This window comes from Bufo bufo, chromosome 1 (assembly GCF_905171765.1).
Source record: "Bufo bufo chromosome 1, aBufBuf1.1, whole genome shotgun sequence".
NCBI classification, from domain to species: domain Eukaryota; kingdom Metazoa; phylum Chordata; class Amphibia; order Anura; family Bufonidae; genus Bufo; species Bufo bufo.
Window position 1 is genome coordinate 110,984,846 of NC_053389.1, and position 19,490 is coordinate 111,004,335.

Consider the following 19,490-nt stretch of genomic DNA (forward strand, 5'->3'; position numbering starts at 1 on the left):
TTGCGGCTGAGCCGTATAGCGGAGTGGCGGTTCTTTTTACCGCACCAGTAGAAAGCCGACGAGTGATTGAGTTAGAAATGGGGAGGTATTTGATTTTAGATGTCCTCATGAAGGGTCAAGAGCTTCGCCTGATAAACATCTATGGTCCCCAAACCAGGTGGGATCGGAAGCGTCTCTTTATGAGGATCAAACCTTTCCTTTTTACGAGTCGGCAGGTGGTCTTTGGCGGGGACTTTAATACAGTCACAAGGTCCCAAGACCGGGGAGGCGCCAGAGACCGGCTGGCTTATGATAGTGTATCCCTGAATAGCATAGCTAGCGAGGCTCGCCTGGTGGATGTCCACATTAGGCACACCCCAGGCCACGGTGGTTTCACTTATTATAGAGGTAGTCAGATTAGGTCTAGAATAGACAGGTTTTATTTAAAGGAGGAGACTACCTGTTCACCTTTAGAGGTGGTAGAGGTGGAATTCTCTGATCACTGTATGATTATGTTCTCTTTGAATGTTGCAGAATCCCCCCAAATGGGAAGAGGCTATTGGAAGCTAAATTCGGCCCTCCTGGAGGAGGCAGAGGTGAGACAATCCTTTGAGAACTTCCTTCAGAGTCAGGTAGAGTTGCTGGATCTTTTTGACACTAAGCCGGAGTGGTGGGAGATATTCAAAGATCGGGTGGCAAAATTCTTCCGCCAGCTCTCGAGCCTGAGGTCCCTGGACAAGTACCGCTTGTATCAGGGTCTGAGGAGGAAACTCGAACAACTGGTCTCGACTGGAGGTAGCCGAGAGGATATCTCCAGGGTGAAATCTTTGCTTAAGAGGTGCCAGTACGATAGGCACACATCTTTGTTTTTTGAGAGGGATTTCGGGAAGTACCGCTCGCCCCCCCCCTAACAGAAACTGTAAGATGTCAGTGAAAAGTAAGTTGGTGATGGGACTAGTCGATGGTACGGGATCTCTGGATAGGTCCAGATCAGGGATCTTGGAAATCGTCAAGTCCTTCTACTCGTGCCTCTTGAGGAAGAAGGATCTGAATCGGGACAGGATTTCGGCTTTCCTGGCTGAAACCATCCCTGAGTCAAGAGTAGACCGCTCTTTTGACGTTTTGATAGAAGAAATCAGAGAAGAGGAAGTCAGCCTGGCGATCGAAGGGCTTGCCCTAAAGAAGTCGCCAGGCCCGGATGGCTTAACATCCGAGTTTTATAAGACCTTTAAGGACTCTTTGGTTCCCCTCTTGACTAAGGTATTTAATGAGTGCCTTTCCTCGGGTGCTCTGCCGAAGTCAATGAGGAGGTCAGCTCTGATCCTTATATCAAAGGGTAAAGATCCGAGCCATATTGAGAATTGGCGTCCCATAGCGCTTCTCAGTACGGACAGAAAGATCCTGGCCAAGATACTGTTTAATCGGTTGGAGCAGTTTGCGCCCCGGCTCCTTTCGGAGACCCAGGCCGAAGCACGTTTAGTGCTGTGCTCGGTGTCCAAGAGGCAGTGGAGCAGAGTAGGGCGGGTAACTGGAAGGGGTACATGCTGGCCTTAGATCAGGTAAAGGCTTTTGATCGGGTTAACCACGAGTACCTCTGGGCAGTCCTTCTGAAATATGGCCTGCCGGGAGGGTTTGTCGATTGGTTAAAGATCTTGTATGCGGGGGCAGAGAGTTTCCCGCTGGTGAACGGTTGGTCTGGCAGCCCTTTTGAGGTTGGGTCTGGAGTCCGCCAGGGTTGTCCATTGAGCCCGCTTTTGTACGTGTTTGCGATTGATCCTTTTATTAGGAGGATTGATCGAGGACCGTTAGCGGGAGTCAGGATGAGTCTGGAGGAGCCAGAAGCCACTCTAAGGGTGGTGGTGTATGCTGATGACGTCACTGTTTTCGTGTCCTCGGGAGGGGAGGCGGAATACGTGATGTCGGAGGTAGAACGCTACTCGGAAGTCTCCGGGTCCGTGATTAACCGGGATAAGTGTGAGAGTCTCTGGCTGGGAGGGGGTGATCCATCTTTCGGTCTCCCGGACACCCTCCCAGAGCCCTAGTCGTCAGCCAAAGTCCTAGGCGTTTAATTCGGCCATGGGGATTATCCCACCCAAAATTGGGATAGCAGGCTCACGATCGCCGCTCAGAAGGTTGACCAGTGGAAGGGTTTGTCTTTGACCCTCAGGGAAAGGGTGAACCTGATCAAGACTTACCTTCTCCCTTTGCTTATCTATTTGGCCAGTGTATGTGTCTTGCCAGAACCTCTCTGGACTCGGGTTTACAGTCTGTTCTTCCAACTGTTATGGGGGAATAGGCTGAACCTAGTCAAGAGAGAGGTGACATACCGTACGAGGAGATTAGGGGGGTTGGGTATGGTCAACCCCGTGGTGTTCCTTGTGAACACCTTTGTTAAGATCAACCTGGCAAACCTCTGGAAAGAGAGGGCTCCTCCGTGGGTAGTCTCTTGCAGGGGTTGGTTTCGGCCTTTCTTCCAGGAGTGGGAGACAGGAGGGCAAGTGAAGGATTTGCGTACACCTCACGGATATGTTCCGGCTTATGTCACCCCGATTCTGAAGGTGATCCGCCAGTGGGGTTTGTGAGTGAGGGAAATCAAGACTCAGTCAAGGAGATCCCTTGACGAGAGGGTCTTGTTGACCCACTTCCAGAAGCCCCTGGCCCTTAAGGATTGCCCAAGCCGGGATCTAGACAAGGGGTTACAGTTGTTAAATTCGGCAAGGATCCCCTTGAAGTTTTGGGACTTGGCTTGGCGCTGCTTTCACGGGAAGCTGTATGTAAGGGACAACTTGAAGTACAGGAACTCTGATAAAAGGGGTTGTCCCCGGGAGGAGTGTGGCGACATACTGGAAAGTATGGAGCACTTCCTACTTCATTGTCCCTTTAATACAGAGGTATGCAAACGGGTGGGTGCATCCATTGGCTGGCCTAGGCTAGCCAACCTCTCCTATGCAGAATGGGCTTATGGAGCATTCAAAAGTTTGGGAAGAAGGGACCCATACACAGCTTTTATAGTTAGCATAGTGATCAGGTACTTCACATGGAACGCACAGTGTTTAATTTCAACCCAGCAGAAAGTCCTCCCTGTGGAAGAGGTGTGTAGGAACATTCTAGGTGACCTGGCGAAGGTTCGCTCTCTTGAGTGCGAGAAGGTGGGTACGGATGGGGGTCTCTTACCTCTGGAGAGGCTTCACCTTTGATGTGCCTTAGCCTCAGTAGCACTTTTCCTGGTGTTGGGCTGAGGCTTTCACATTAGGTTTTTGTTTTGTATTTAAGATGAGTTTTTGAAGAAAGGTTTGCAAATGACTGAACTTGGGCCTTCGGGTGGATTTTAATAAAATTGGTTTGTATAGATTGATATGGTTGTCATAAGATGTATATATTGTATGATAGGGTAAGTGGGGTGTAGTTAGGTTGGGTGGGATGGGGTGTGGGGGTTCATATTTTTTGTGTGGGGAGGCCTGCATCCAGCCCTGGACTATGCGGACATAAGAGGACATGAGGCGAGGGGCTGGGTGTGGGTGGTGGAGGAAGGGCTGGCCTCATGGAGGGACAAGAGGCGGAGGTTGGCCCTGGGTGAAGGTGATGGGATAGATAGATTGGTAGGGTTAGTATAGGTTTGTGTTTTCTCATATATGTGTGTAATATAAAAAAATTAAAAAAAATTAAAAATAATGTATAAAAAAAAAAAATATATATATATATATAAAAAAAAAAAAATTATTATAGTTATTTGATATTTCTATTATGATTTTTTTATGTTTTATTATTTTTTTTTGTAAGAAGTTGTAATTTATTTTCTGTTCTGAGCAATTTGTATAAATTTGTATATATTCGGGGCTCAGCCGGATCGGATGTTTACGTTAGGCTAGGTTTCATTTTCTCCATTTTTTTTAGTAGGTATGAATGAGATAGTATGCATGTAGTTGGGCCAGTAGGGTAAGTGTATATACTTTATACCTTGTTTGTAAAATTTTATGGCAACGTTTTTGTATTTTTGTATAAAATTAAAAAAGAGTTCCTCAGTATCTGCTCTTATCCTGTATATATGGACACTGCACAGTACTACTTCTCTTGTCCTGTATACTGGATGTAATCCTCAGTATCTGCTCTTATCCTGTATATATGGACACTGCACAGTACCACTTCCATTGTTCTTATACTGTGTGTAATCCTCAGTATTTGCTCTTATTGTATATTTGGACACTGCTCAGCATGGTTGTAAATTGTCAGTACATTTATAGACAGTTCACAAGCAGGTTTATTTTTCTGCTCTCTGTGTCCCTATCTCAATTATGAGGATGTTTTTGTATAAATGTGAAAACAGATGAATATTGGATATTAATTGTCTTTACTATGAATTAACTTACAGACAATAAAGAGAAGAAGCTTAAAATGGGATCATATGATAAGACCAGCCATATCCAGCCCTGAGCACGTGGTAGTCAGTGGAAATAAAACCAGGCACACAACGATATAGGGGGGAATAGAGAATTTTATTTCATTTATAATTTTATTAATAATGGGACAGATGTTTTGGTGTAAATTCTAAATTAAAGTCAAGGATATGTTAAATCTGTTGACTTTTATTGATTCAGGGGAAGGCGAAAAAACCCCCTGTAGGGGGAAAAACTCCTTCCCGACTCCGCTTAGGGCAGTCAGACTATTTCCCTGGATCAGATATTATTAATCCAGAGGAAGGCGAAAAAACCTCATTGAGCCTCAGCCATCAGCTTCTAATGAGGAAAAATTCCTTCCCGACTCCACGCATGGCAGTCAGATAAGTCCCTGAATCAATTACTAAATAATATGTCCGCAAAGGGTTGGCCAAATTGTACTTTGAATTAGGTGAATGGCTGAACTGAGGGGAGGGCAACTGAGTTGATCCAGAGGAAGGAGAGAAAAAACCCCTTTATGACATCTGCCAATTTGTCCTAATCTAAGGGGAAAAACACTCCTTCCTGACTGCAAATCAGGCAGTGGGAAAATAGTCCCTGGATCAAATGCCCGTACATATACTCACATCGTCCAGTGGGAATAGCTTCAGGATCAGTGTCCGTCTTCAAGATGTTTTCCTTTAGTCCAATTGCAGGGGATTTCCAGGGTCCAGATCTTCTCCAGGAGCTCAGGAGGACATTTTGCTCTGGTGACATTAGAGCTGGTGGAGGGTTTACCGGGTGACAAATGAAAACCCTCTGAAAATGGCCTGATGTTTTAATGGTAAAGGTCCCTTCTTGGCCGCTGCTGCCTCTATTCCGTCCAGGTTGAATGGATTGGAACAGCGTTGAGGTATAGATGGCTACAAGAAAAAGAAATAGATAAAAAATGAGGATACGATCATCACAATTGGTCATTGACCTGATATGAAGCTTATGCTGGTTGTATTTTCAACATGTAATATGATCACCTTATGTACTCATCCTCCACCGTAATAAGATATACTTTTTCTAGAGAAGTATAAAGCATATTAAATGCCAAATTAGGGTAGTCGTCTACACTCATTACAGGAGTCTGCCTCCAGCCAGCTTCATTCAAGAATTATTTGTTACAAATATAATTATTACTTTGGAAAGAGAAATAACAGGAATAGCTCACTCCTATGCGACAGGGACCAGGTGCTCTAGGCCAGATGGCTGTATCACCCGTACAGAGAAAAGTATTGAAAATAAATAGATATATTGGACTGGCTCTCTGTATGTGTGGTATAATATGGATAAAATGAATAAAATATAATGTAAAGTGATCACACAATTTAATTCACAAAACTCAAATTACAATAAAATCACCAAAATACATGATTAAAAACTTGAATGTAGTTTAAAACACACTGGAAAACTGCAACAACAATGTTATACAATATTTCATGGGGATAGTACAATAGTGATATTCAGTTCTTTGTATCAAATGAATCCAATAGAAGTTCCTTTATGTAGGGTTTCTCTTATATGAAAGGAAAAAACCAGTTGTAATATCGTTCATCTCAAGAAGTATACATGTGAGATTGCCGCTTGTATGTGCGGTTGTCAGTGATATCCGCAATTTGAAGAGGGCTTTATAGGAAAACGGGTTCCCAAGATAGCTATTTGCAGTCTGTCCAAGCCCGATAAAGTTGGTAAATAAAGTGCTGTGTGTACTAAGGTAGAAAAGCTGGACCTTACCTTAACCCAAATGGCAGTTCAAAGTATGGGCTGGTACAGCATACCTGACTTTCGTTCCGCTGTTGAATGCGTAGTCTCGCGTTATTCAAGGCGACGCCAATGGATCACGTGGTCTATGGCGCGCCTCTAACTTGGTTTGTAGCGAGGTATCGTGAGAGCTAGTGTCCGGACTATTCGTATCTCAGAACGCCCACACGTCACGTGATCTATGACGTACCTCTAGCTCGTGATTGTAGCGAGGTATCGCGGGAACTGTGGTCAGAAGTTTCTGTATAAGAGAATTATTTTCGCTGGAGCGCTCCAATTTTTCCCAAAAGTGTTCACAGACTTTATGTCATCTGTGAAGAGGCCTCGATCAAAGTGGGAGCTATCAGCTGGTTACGCCAGACGCGTTTCGGGGACCTCTTACCCCTTCCTCAGTGGCAGCTGATCTCCCAATTCTGGGCTGGCTTTATATACGTCGCCCAGAAAACTCCAAAAAGTGGTCTGGATTCAATGTTCTAGGATTTCGCTCTATTTTCCATATGCGGTTTCACATGCGGTTTCATTGCGTTATTTCGTGTACTTCTGTGTTTTTTGGGTATAGGATATCCGATATTTAGTACTATCTACTCAATGAAGAATAAATGCTGCAGCTATTTGCTTTGATAAATTTCTTTTGTAAAATAGCGACTAAAAATAGTGCATTAGATGTATGCAATAAAATTTATAAATAACAATAAAAAGATATAGATGATTGAAACATATTGATTAGTATATCTAGAGAATGTGATTTTTACAAAATACATAGAATAAATTATAACATTCTTCTGCAACATTCTCCATAGCAAAGTTGGAGGAACATTTATTTAAAAGACTTTTTATCCCAGAACAATCAGAGGCGGTCTTATTCCTAAATATATTTTTTAGACTAATAGGAATCTAGTTTTATATTTTATTATATTTATCCGGATTTTATGTTATGGTGTTTTAATGGTATTAAATGAATTGTCTATATGTTTATATGTCCTATTGATAATAAATTGTGAGGTTCCTTTTATTCTAGAGAGTGCCCAGTATCTTTTTTCATTTATAAATTTTATTGCATACGTCTAATGCACTATTTTTAGTCGCTATTTTACAAAAAATTTATTTACCAACTTTATCGGGCTTGGACAGACTGCAAATAGCTATCTTGGGAACCCGTTTTCCTATAAAGCCCTCTTCAAATTGCGGATATCACTGACAACCACACATACAAACGGCAATCTCACATGTATACTTCTTGAGATGAACGATATTCAAACTGTTTTTTTCCTTTCATATAAGAGAAACCCTACATAAAGGAACTTCTATTGGATTCATTTGATACAAAGAACTGAATATCACTATTGTACTATCCCCATGAAATATTGTATAACATTGTTGTTGCAGTTTTCCAGTGTGTTTTAAACTACATTCACGTTTTTAATCATGTATTTTGGTGATTTTATTGTAATTTGAGTTTTGTGAATTAAATTGTGTGATCACTTTACATTATATTTTATTCATTTTATCCATATTATACCACACATACAGAGAGCCAGTCCTATATATCTATTTATTTTCAATAATTATTACTTTACCTACAAAAATACATTCAAGGTGTGAACTAGTGAAAGCACATAAAAGATCTGTATGCTGACATGGATTCCTGGATCTGGAGTTCAGTAGCCCAATCCCTAAGCCTCCATGTTCTGTGACAATTGCTACTGCTTGGTGGCTCTGCCCCCCTTCTTATCACCTGCCAACATGTCCCCCTATCAAGCCCCTGACATTGAGAATCATATACAGTGTATGAAGTGTGTAGACATTCTGTTCATGTACTTACTACAGGGATGTGTGGTGGGGCCGTCCGAAGGGCTTCCACAGAGACCCAGTCAATATGCTGGAAGAAATGATGGCCTCTGATGTTACCGTGGACTCCTAAGCGCTTGGCAGGATCTCTCTGGAGGAGCTGAAAATGAGAAAGGTAATTATAACTTAGTGACTCTAACGATCTTTGAGCACAATGACCAATCACATTCCAGATCTTGCATTTTTAGGGAATAGCTGGGAAATAAAATCTGCAATCTGATTGATTTCTATGGGCAACTTCTCCACTTTTCTCTTGGGCTAGTTTAGATAAATCTGCCCCAGTGTTTATTCTGTCTAAATGCTGGTCTCAGGCTGTAGTGTCCGCAATGGGAGATTTTAGAAATCTGTGGCTGCTTGTTACATAAGCTCTGAGGGGTGGACTAAGTTATTCTAAAAAATGTTATCATGGGAGACAGACTATAATGTCTGCCTCAATGCTAACTCTTGTCAGACATTGTGCTATTGCCGATGCCGAGTCTGTGTTGGCTCCGGTCAGGTTGTGGGTCCAGGGGTGACTACTCGGCATCCCCTCTTGTGGAGACCAGTATTTTCACCATGTATACTACAGAAATGATGGTTGTTGTATTGTTATCCTTCTAGCAGCACCTCTGAGGGGCGACCCCCTCCTAAACACTACAGTAGTGAGTATTAGTGAAGGAGATCATGGTGCACTATGGAGTATTATAGGTGGAGATGTCTTCTATCACAGGTTGTCATGTAACATTGTATAAAATACAGTAGTATTATGCAGTAACATACTGACCTTTTTAATGATGACTTTAGCGCCGGAGCGTGTTGTGTCAAATAGTGTAGGATCGTAAGTACACTGACTGGTAATCATTTCATTTAAGATGACCCCAAATGAATACCAGTCCACTCCGACACCATACTCCTCCTCAGCCAGCATCTGCCAGGAAGGAGAGAAGAGTGACTACACAGATTATACTTAGACTACTATTGTAGGGGCTCAGGCTTCGGCGATTGCCAGCATAGTGTAGAATGGAGTCACACAATGTGTTTAACTGGATGAGGCCAAGATGTTCTGCCTCCATCCAGCAGCAGATAAACTGCAACCACAAAGTCATCTGAAGGAACCTCACTCATTCATTCGAATGGGCCTATTGCAATATTAGGTTTCTCCACCAGAATCCACTGCAGTGGAAATGAATGGCCACCCTGAGCTTCCCCTGGCAATAACAGCTGATCCCTGAGATCAGTAGATGGTGTGAAGGTAATAAAGCCCTCACACAATCAATGTGGCCCCATCAAACAGGTAAAGTGCAGGGGTGCCAAAAATCAGACTTCCACCGATCTGATGTTGAAGACCTATCCTAAGGATGTGCGATCAGTATTCTGAACCCCTTCAATACAAATATATCAGTGAAAATGATGAAAACTCCCTTTTCCTCACCTCAGGAGCCACATAGCCTTCTGTCCCAGCATATTCGGTGGCTGTGCGGTCTCCAAGCATGTTCTCAAGTGCGAGACCGAAATCCGTGACCTTAATATGTCCCGTCTCAGCCACCAGGATGTTCTCAGGCTTGAGGTCTCTGTGGACGATGCCCTTAGAATGGAGATATTGGATGGCACACACAAGCTCAGCGGCATAGAATCTGTCAGAAAAGTAAATAAATGAATATATTGCGAGGATAACACATAAGACTCTTTCCTAACAGTCACTAGAATAAGAGACACAAAATGTTTCTTATCACTGTCAAATGTGTCTTATGGCCAGGGCTACAGGGTGGCTTAAAATCACATGAACTTCTATTCCAGGGTTTTAAAGAGCAACCAGTCCTAGTCATGTTCTAGAATGGGTTGCTGATGGTCATTAATAACCATTCCCGGAGAACTCCTTTAATACCTGGGAATGTGATTAAGGCTCCTTCACATCAGACTGGGGAGATCTGTTCTCTTCTTTGTCTTTTACTATCAGAAGAAGGATCACAGCACAAGGAAGAGGAAAAACATTCCCTGACATTTCTGGAGGAACGTTTCCCCTCTCAGTCTTCCATTCTTCTTTTGAAGAGAGCAGACAAACAGGGGAGCAGATCTCATCAGCGTGATGTGCATGAGGCCGGACACTGGATCTAATATTTTATGTCATTTTCTAACCGTTTAGCTGAGGTTTTTATTCAGCCTTACCTTGCACTGGGGATGTCAAGCCGCCCCTTCATCCGTAGGAACTGATCAAAGTCCCCGCAGCTCATGTATTCCAGCCCAAGTAGAACAAGCATCTGTGACATAGAGGACGCCATTACTGAACCATCAGATCACATTTACACATTTACTGGACAGAATATAGCCGTGGCTTCTGTAATCCTTCAAGGGATATTCCGCTTTCAGCATGAAAAGGTTATTCTTTGTATATAGTGAAAGAGTCTATAATTTTACAATCTTGCTATATCAAGATCTCAGTTATTAGGATCTCTGCTTGCAGTTATTGAATAGGAACCTTCATTGCTTTCCTGCAGCTGCTATAAATCTGCCCTAGACACAATAAACAATGAAGGATCTTGTTACATAACTTCAATACAGTGTTTATGGATAAGCGGTGCAACCAGCAGAGGTGTGTGGATGAGCTGTGTGTGTAGCAGAACTGAGTGTGTATCAGCTGTGCATGCAGCAGTGCTGTGTATGTATAATTGGTTTGCTGCATAGTCAGGGCCGGTGCAAGGATTTTTACCCCCTTAGCCAAGATAAAAATTGCCGTCTTCCCCCTTATCAGATGATCTGCCCAATATCATGACATCACATATGTTCCACCCCTTTCTCAGCATTTAAATTAAAAGAACTGCTATGTTTCCCTTAGGGTTAATCAAGCTTCTTGTAGCTGTCTCCCTGACAGCCGCTAGAGGTGCTTCCGCGATTCTCACTGTGAAATCTACAGTGGGAAGACGCGGAACATAGTTTTGAATGTGTGCACATGCGCATTCGCAGCTGAGAGGAGGATCGGGGAGAAGAGTTCCCAGTGCCGGAGCTGGAGAAAGGTAAGTGTCACTCTCATTCCCCCCCTCCCTTGTCACTCTCATTCTCCCCCCCCCTCCCTTGTCACTCTCACCCCCCCTCCCTTGTCACTCTCATTCCCCCCCTCTCTTGTCACTCTCATTTCCCCTGCCCCCCTCCCTTGTCACTCTCATTTCCCCCTCCCTCCCTCCCTTGTCACTCTCCCCCCCTCCCTTGTCACTCTCCCCCTCCCTCCCTTGTCACTCTCATTTCCCCCTCCCTCCCTCCCTTGTCACTCTCCCCCTCCCTCCCTTGTCACTCTCTTCTCCCCCCCTCCCTCCCTTGTCACTCTTATCCCCCCTCCCTTGTCACTCTTATCCCCCCTCCCTTGTCACTCTCTTTCTCACCCCCCCGCCCCTTGTCACTCTCTTTCTCACCCCCCCGCCCCTTGTCACGCTCTCCTCCTTCTTGTCACTCTCATTCCCCCCCTCCCTTGTCACTCTCATTCCCCCCTCCCTTGTCACTCTCATTCCCCCCCTCCCTTGTCACTCTCATTCCCCCCCTCCCTTGTCACTCTCATTTCCCCCCCACCTCTAGTGGAGCGTGGCCGAGCTCTGTTCGGTCCGCGGTACAGGAGCTTTTGTTTCCTGTACCCGGCCAGACTGACAGGAAGTGCACACTAAGTAAGCACTTCCTGTCAGTCTGGCCGGGTACAGGAAACAAAAGCTCCTGTACCGCGGACCGAACAGAGCTCGGCCACGCTACATTAGAGGCGTTAGGCCTCTTTCACGCTTGCGTTGTTGGGATCCGGCATGCACTTCCGTTGCCGGAGGTGCCCGCCGGATCCGGAAAAACGCAAGTGTACTGAAAGCATTTGAAGACGGAGCCGTCTTCAAAATGCTTTCAGTGTTACTATGGCAGCCAGGACGCTATTAAAGTCCTGGTTGCCATAGTAGGAGCGGGGAGCGGGGGAGCGGTATACTTACAGTCCATGCGGCTCCCCGGGCGCTCCAGAATGACGTCAGAGCGCCCCATGCGCATGGATGACGTGATCCATGTGATCACGTGATCCATGCGCTTGGGGCGCCCTGACGTCACTCTGGAGCGCCCGGGGAGCCGCACGGACGGTAAGTATACCGCTCCCCCACTCCCCGCTACAATTTACCATGGCTGCCAGGACTTTAGCGTCCTGGCAGCCATGATAACCACTCTGAAAAAGCTAAATGTCGGGTCCGGCAATGCGCCGAAACAACGTTTAGCTTAAGGCCGGATCCGGATCAATGCCTTTCAATGGGCATTAATCCCGGATCCGGCCTTGCGGCAAGTCTTCAGGATTTTTGGCCGGAGCAAAAAGCGCAGCATGACATCCTGATGCATCCTGAACGGATTTCTCTCCATTCAGAATGCATTAGGATAAAACTGATCAGGATTCTTCAAGCATAGAGCCCCGACGACGGAACTCTATGCCGGAAGAAAAGAACGCAAGTGTGAAAGAGCCCTTACCCTCCCGTCAGTCCTTCTCTTCAGGCTGTGCCCGGGCGGTGCACAATCATAGACGCGCCAGCCCGGGCAGTGCGTCAGCCGCCCGGTGCGGGGGAGGGCCCGCCGCCGTACTTTTGAAAAAAACCTGCGGCAGGACCGGCCGCCACTTAACCAACGCTTTTTTTTTAAAACCGCACGGTTCCGGCGGCCCCTGCTAAATTGTGCCCTAGGCGGCTGCCTAGGTCGCCTTACAGGTGGCGCCGGCCCTGTGCATAGTTCATTGTGTATATACTGTGTATGTAGAAGAGCTGTGTATATGTGTCTACTGTGTATGTAACAATTCTGTGTGTGTGTGTATATATATATATATATATAATGTGTATGTATGTATAATGTATGTACTGCAGAGCTGTGTGTGTGTGTAATATGCACCTTGAAGAGTTGGGCATGTGTACTGTATTTCTACAATGTGAAGATCACAGAGGGTAACAAAAAATAAATAAATGAAATAATACAGCAGAAGAAGCATGGCAGGACACTGCAGAGCAATGACAGGAGACACTTGGGTAGGTATATTTAATAAGGTGATCACATGCACCATTGCTGTTTGTTACTATGGTCAGCAGATGACACACTGACCAAATCTATTAACCCCATCTACACTAGACCCCAAAATAAGTCACCTCAACCAGGGAAGGTTTGATAAGTGCAAAATTTTGTTTTCTAATTTTCTGTAATCTAAACCCGGGGGAGCCTTATATTCCACAAATATAGAAAATTAGAAAATGATATAATTTGTCATCATAGAATAAATAACCTTTATTTGCTCCTTTAAAGAGTTTTCTCTTTAGGGCCACTGGTGGGTGATCAGTGGAGGTCTGAGGGTGAGCAGTGGATTTTGCTGGGGTGCCATAGCCCCTGAAGGCTTATTTTCTCCCACAAGGAACAATTTTCCCTTTTCCACAGGATAGGTGATAAGTGTCTGATCACTGGGTCCAACTGCTAAAACCCCCAGCAATCCTGAGGACAGAGGCAGTGGGCACCTACTGTGGAGGCAAACCACACAACTGCTATGGGGCCTGGGGGAAGGGGGACCTCCATTCTTCTGATTACTGGGGGTCCCTGCAGTCCTACCAGACCTATTTGCTCTCACATGGATGGTCGCTCTGTCGGCTGCTGCCCCCTTTTTCGGTGGACTGGGTTACAAGTGGAGACATTTGAAAAAAGTGAAGTTGTCAGTAGTGTACCTTGGTCTGGAATGCAAAGTCCGCGTGGATGAGGAAGGGGCTCCCAGATGCCAGCTGTAAGACTCGGTGCTCCACCAACACATCCGCCTCATCACAGTCGGCAAGCATGGCTCTCTTGCTGATGATCTTAACAGCATACTTCTGATGGTTAGAAGTGTCCTCAGCCAAGACGACCTTCCCATAACTTCCCTTCCCGAGCACATGATGGAATATTAATCTCTCCCTGATGTTATCGGAGATTATTGTGCTTCTAGAGCAGGTTGGCCGAACACCGCTGTCCTCGACTAGGGGAGAAAGTAATAGAAAAACAAGTGAAAGGATATTCCCATCTTAGGCATTTCTATCATATGGATTGGTCATATTGATTTGTCCTTCTGTTACTCCCGAATTTATATAGCCAAGTATAGAACTTGGCTATCTCCAGCAGTCCCATAGACTCTAAATGGTGATCAATGAGGGTCTATACCAGCGATGGTGAACCTTTTAGAGACCAAGGGGCCAAACTGCAACCCAAAACCCACTTATTTATCCCAAAGTGCCAACATGGCAATTTAACCTGAATATCAATATAGTATATCTTCCATGTACTTTATCATTTAGCTATAATAGCCTGCCTACATTCAATGCACTGGCTGAGCCATTCATATTGTGCCCTGTGCTGATGAATGGCAGGAAAGGTCTAAGGCATATTGGTATACCATAGACTTTTTTCAGGGCGCAGGTGCCCACAGAGAGGGCTCTGAGTGCCGCATATCGCTAGGATATATCCCCATTGTCTGATAGGTGCGGGACCCACCACTGGGACCTACAACTATATCGAGAGTGTGGAAAGTGGTGACTGGAGGGCTCCAGGTTTCCCCATTTTTGGCCACCACCAAGCGCTTTCCCCATAGAAGGGAATGGGAGTTCACCACTCTTGCGCAGCCAATGGTCCCATTCTTTTCGATGGGGCCGAGATATTTGTATGGGGCTTGGCTATTTTTGGCAGCAGCCCCATAAAAATTAATGGAGGCAGCCGCGCATGTGTGGTGCACCCTCCTGGACTTTGCCGGCTACGTTTACGAGATAGGTGCATTTCCCAGAGATGGGTCTCTCACCTATGAGACAATAAGGGCATATCCCAGTGATATGCCCCCATTGTCTCAGGTGGGAATACCCCTTTAACAGAATCCAGCACTGTAGATAAATACAGATAGACCAGACTCCAAAGTAAATGCAGAAATCAGATCCATTAATAAATACAGACCCCAGACCAAGTGCCTTAACCCCTTTAGGACTGGAATGATTTTACTTTTGGGGTTTCTTGTTTGTTTTTTTATTCTACATTGCAAGAGCCTTAACTTTTTAAAATTTCCTTTCACATAGCCATATATATGTAAAAAAAATAATAATAATAAAAAAAAATTACAAATATAATGGTGAACCAACTCATTTCCCCTTCCTGACATATCATATACCTATACACTATGCCAAATGCTGCAGGAGAGTGTATGGAGCAAGCTCCACAGTGGGTGCCAAATGTTTAATAAAAAGATCAATAACATCTAAAAAATATATATAAAGAAGCTAAAAAAGCCTCTTTCCTTTTTATCAAATACAGTAAAAATAAAAGCAATAACAAAATAACCATAATTGGTGTCACCATGTCTGTAAACTTCCAACCTAATAAAACATACCACGTGATAAATGCTATAAAAAACACACACACAACGCGAGAAGTTTTTTATTTTGTACATATAGTAAAACATAAGAAAAACAATGTACATTTATTACCGCCATGACTGTGCTGATCCGCGGGATAAAGATAACGTCATTGTTACTACACACTGAACGCCATGAAAACAAAAAGCTTACAAACCTGCAGAGCAGACCCCTGAATACAAACCCTGGAATAAATACACCCCATAAGAAATACAGACCCCAAATCAACTAAATGAATACAGATTGTGTCAAAGCTGCTGCAGAACAGCATTACACAGCTCAGATGCTGCAGAACATCTTTCAGCTCATTACTGGGGGGCACTTTCCCACTTATATATTCAGGTCAATATTTGGGATCAGTATTTGTAAGTCAAAACCCAGAGGAAGCTACACAGAGAGAAAGGACGATGGAAACCTCTGTATTTCTTATGTGTTCTGTATTCCTGGGTTTGACATACAAATAGTAACCAAAATACCCCAGCGACAGTGGCCTAACTATTGAGAAAGAGGTTCTGCAGCAGCTGAAAGGTGTAACATTATTAAGAATATTAGAAGTCACCCTGGAGGTCAGTGATCTGTAGACATGAGCCCGGCATGTGACCTTCTACATTTATATGGACCTGGAACTCCTGATGACTTCTAATCATTTACAATAGGGGCACATTGTCGCATCACTTCTATGCATGCAGGGTTGTTACAATGTTGTACTATACACAATATAGGCTGCTGTTTATGACAGCCTGTATTCTCCCCATGCACAGGCTCTGCTGACAACTCATATAAGGACACTATTGGGGGATTAGAAATAATTCATATAATAACATTAAGGGGGTCATTTATCAAACTGGTGTAAAGCAGAACTGCCTTAGTTGCCCATAGCAACCAATAAGAGTCCACCTTTCATTACTCACAGCTCCTTTGAAAAATGAAAGGAGGAATCTGATTGGTTGCTATGGGCAACTAAGCCAGTTCTACTTTACACCAGTTTGATAAATGACCCTCTAAATACTTAAAATGGAACTGTGTACAGCCTAATTCACACTTCACTGCCCTAGCCCAGTATCTATAAAGACAGAATGGCTTGTTGCTGCCCCCAAGGAACTGAGCACCCAGGGTATATGCCCGCTAGCACCCCTCCCCCACCCTTAGTAACACCCCAGCTATAAATGTGGACTCCCCTTCCTTCTGCTTGTCTCAGGTCTCAGCTCTACAGAACAGATTAATGTAAAGTTTTAACAATGTGTCCAGGATGTATAGCTTCTGTATTACTGTATGTGTGGATATACCTGAGACTCCCTGGTCCTCCTGCTGGTCTTCTTTCTTCAGGATGTCATCTTCTCTCTTGATCCGTGACTTCTTTCCATCTTTTGAAGAGATGAGGATGAGTTTTCTCTTCTTCCCGCACTTTGGCTGTTTAGTCACTTCTTCTTCCACTGGACTGATGGGTTGATTAGGAGACATCTTCTCAGAAGAGCTGGATGTTATCCTCTTCTTCCTCTTCTTGCTCCTCTTGGGTGTCTCCGTGTCTTCATCAGGTGTGGTCAGGATGGTCCGACGCTTCTTCCCTCCTTTCCTCCTGATGATAATCTTCTTTTCTTCCTCCATCTTCTTCTGCTCATCAGCCGATGAGTCAGAAATGTGTCTCCTTTTCTTCGCTCCTCTCGTCCTCGCAGCAATCTTCTCAGAATCCATCGTAGCGCTTTCCATCAGGTAAGCAGATATGTCCACCGTCGCCAGTCAACTCCAACTGCCACTTCCAACTGCCACCTGCCATTCAGACCCGGGCACCACGGTTGCCTTGGCTACATGGATTGTGATGTGCCCAGTAACTGGCCAATAGCGTTCAGCCATTTGTGCCAGGCTTTTAGTTTACTGTGAGCTTTGAGGAACACATTGGAAACTTTTATGAAATGTGAAATTTGCAGTATAAAAATGGCAGGAGACACATGTGCCATATTGATGAAAAAATTATGTCTTTATGATAAATCTCTGTATTATGCCATTCCTCTGGAAATTTATGAACAAATTGACAACCTATATAGTTCCTACATAGTCTGATTGTAGGGACAAGAGGAATAGTACCAGCTAGTGGCGTAACTACCGGGGAAGCAGCTGCTTCGGGGCCGGCGTCGGCAGCGTGTGTGACAGTTTATTTTCAAGTTCTATCGATGTCTTAACTGTTCAGGGCCCCTTCACAGCAGCTGACCAGGCTCCCCTCACTAATATGATCTAATCTTTCTGTCTCCTAAAGTCTTCTGATGTGTCTGGGATTCGAACCCACAACCTCCAAAGTCTGAGTGTGTATCAGAGGCAAAGCATTAACCCTCACAACCATAAAGGCTGCATTACAACTGACTGAAAAAAAATTAGACTTCTACTGTTATAGCTGGCTAAGTGTACAGCTATACACATGACAGCTGCCCCAACACACCCAGCACTGCTATATCTCTATATGACAGCTGTCCCAGCACACTCAGCTCTGCTATATCTCTATAAATGAGCAGCTGTTATATGTATAGATGTACACTTAGCCAGCTATAACAGTAGAAGTCTCAAATTTTTTCAGTCAGCAGCAAGGTGTCTCCTATGGTCTAGTGGTTAGATGCTTTGCCTCTGATACAGAAGGTCGTGGGTTCGAATCCCAGCAGAAACCTTTTCTGAAATATAAGCACTGACTCCATATATGGACATACAGGGCGGGACACAGGAAGAGGCTGCATCGCATCGCTGACATGGAGGTAAGTAGAAGTGTTTATATATTTTTTTTTTTAATACCCGACTGTTACTGCCATGGGGGGAGCGGGGGGGGGGGGGGGCACTTGATACTGGCACCTGGGGGAGAGGGGGGGTTGGCACCTGATACTGGCACATGGGGGGAGGCACCTGATACTGGCACCTGGGGGGAGGGGGTTGGCACCTGATACTGGCACATTGGGGGGGGGGGAGAGGCACCTGATATTGGCACATGGGGGGGGGGGGGGGAGAGGGGTTGGCACCTGATACTGGCACCTGGGGGGAGGGAGAGGCACCTGATACTGGCACCTGGGGGGGGGGGAGAGGGGTTGGCACCTGATACTGGCACCTGGGGGGGGGGTTGGCATCTGATACTGGCACATGGGGGGGGGAGAGAGGCACCTGATACTGGCACATGGGGGGGGGGAGGGGTTGGCACCTGATACTGGCACCTGGGGGGGGGAGGGGGGGTTGGCACCTGATACTGGCACATGGGGGGGGGAGAGAGGCACCTGATACTGGCACCTGGGGGGGGGGGGGAAGAGAGGCGCCTGATACTGGCACATGGGGGGGGGGGAGAGGGGTTGGCACCTGATACTGGCACCTGGGGGGGAAGGGGGGGTTGGCACCTGATACTGGCACCTGGGGGGGGGTTGGCACCTGATACTGGCACATGGGGGGGGGGAGAGGCACCTGATACTGGCACATGGGGGGAGGCACCTGATACTGGCACCTGGGGGGGAGAGAGGCACCTGATACTGGCACATGGGGGGGGAGAGAGGGGTTGGCACCTGATACTGGCACCTGGGGGGGGAGGGGGGGTTGGCACCTGATACTGGCATATGGGGGGGATGCACCTGATGCTGGCACATAGGGGGAGGCACCTGATACTGGCACCTGGGGGGGGGGAGGGGGGGTTGGCACCTGATACTGGCACATGGGGGGGGGGGGGAGAGGCACCTGATACTGGCACATGGGGGGGGGGAGAAGCACTTGATACTGGCACTTTTTTTGTGGGGGGGGGAGATTGCACTATGATACTGGGACATGTGGAGGGGGGAGGAGAGAGGCACTTGATACTGGCACATGATGGGGGGGCATTATGGGGGACACTAGGCCGGCAGCCTATCAGAGGCCGGACACTGAGGGGCATCTACTGGGGCCCTATATATGGGGCATTTTATACTGGTACATTATGGGGGGCACTAGCAGGAAGGGGGGAGAGGAGCACTAAGGGGCATTTACTGGGGGAACTATATAGGGGTATTTTATACTGGGACATTATGGGGGCACTATGGGGACATTAGCTCAACTGGGGGCATTACAAGGGGGTATTTTTTGCACTGTCACATTATAAGGAGAATTATTACTA

At 45.7% G+C, this 19,490-nt stretch overlaps 1 protein-coding gene across 1 annotated transcript; it reads right to left on the reverse strand.

Annotated features, from left to right (window-relative positions):
* Positions 1-5,146: 5,146 nt before the first annotated feature.
* LOC120992366 (protein kinase C delta type-like) lies at positions 5,147-17,077 on the reverse strand. Its single transcript, XM_040421345.1, has 7 exons — positions 16,672-17,077; positions 13,685-13,968; positions 10,155-10,246; positions 9,421-9,622; positions 8,773-8,916; positions 7,984-8,109; positions 5,147-5,275 (listed from the first exon to the last, which is right to left on the reverse strand). The coding sequence occupies exons 1-7, from the start codon at positions 17,075-17,077 to the stop codon at positions 5,147-5,149; spliced, it is 1,383 nt and encodes a 460-aa protein (XP_040277279.1).
* Positions 17,078-19,490: the final 2,413 nt, after the last annotated feature.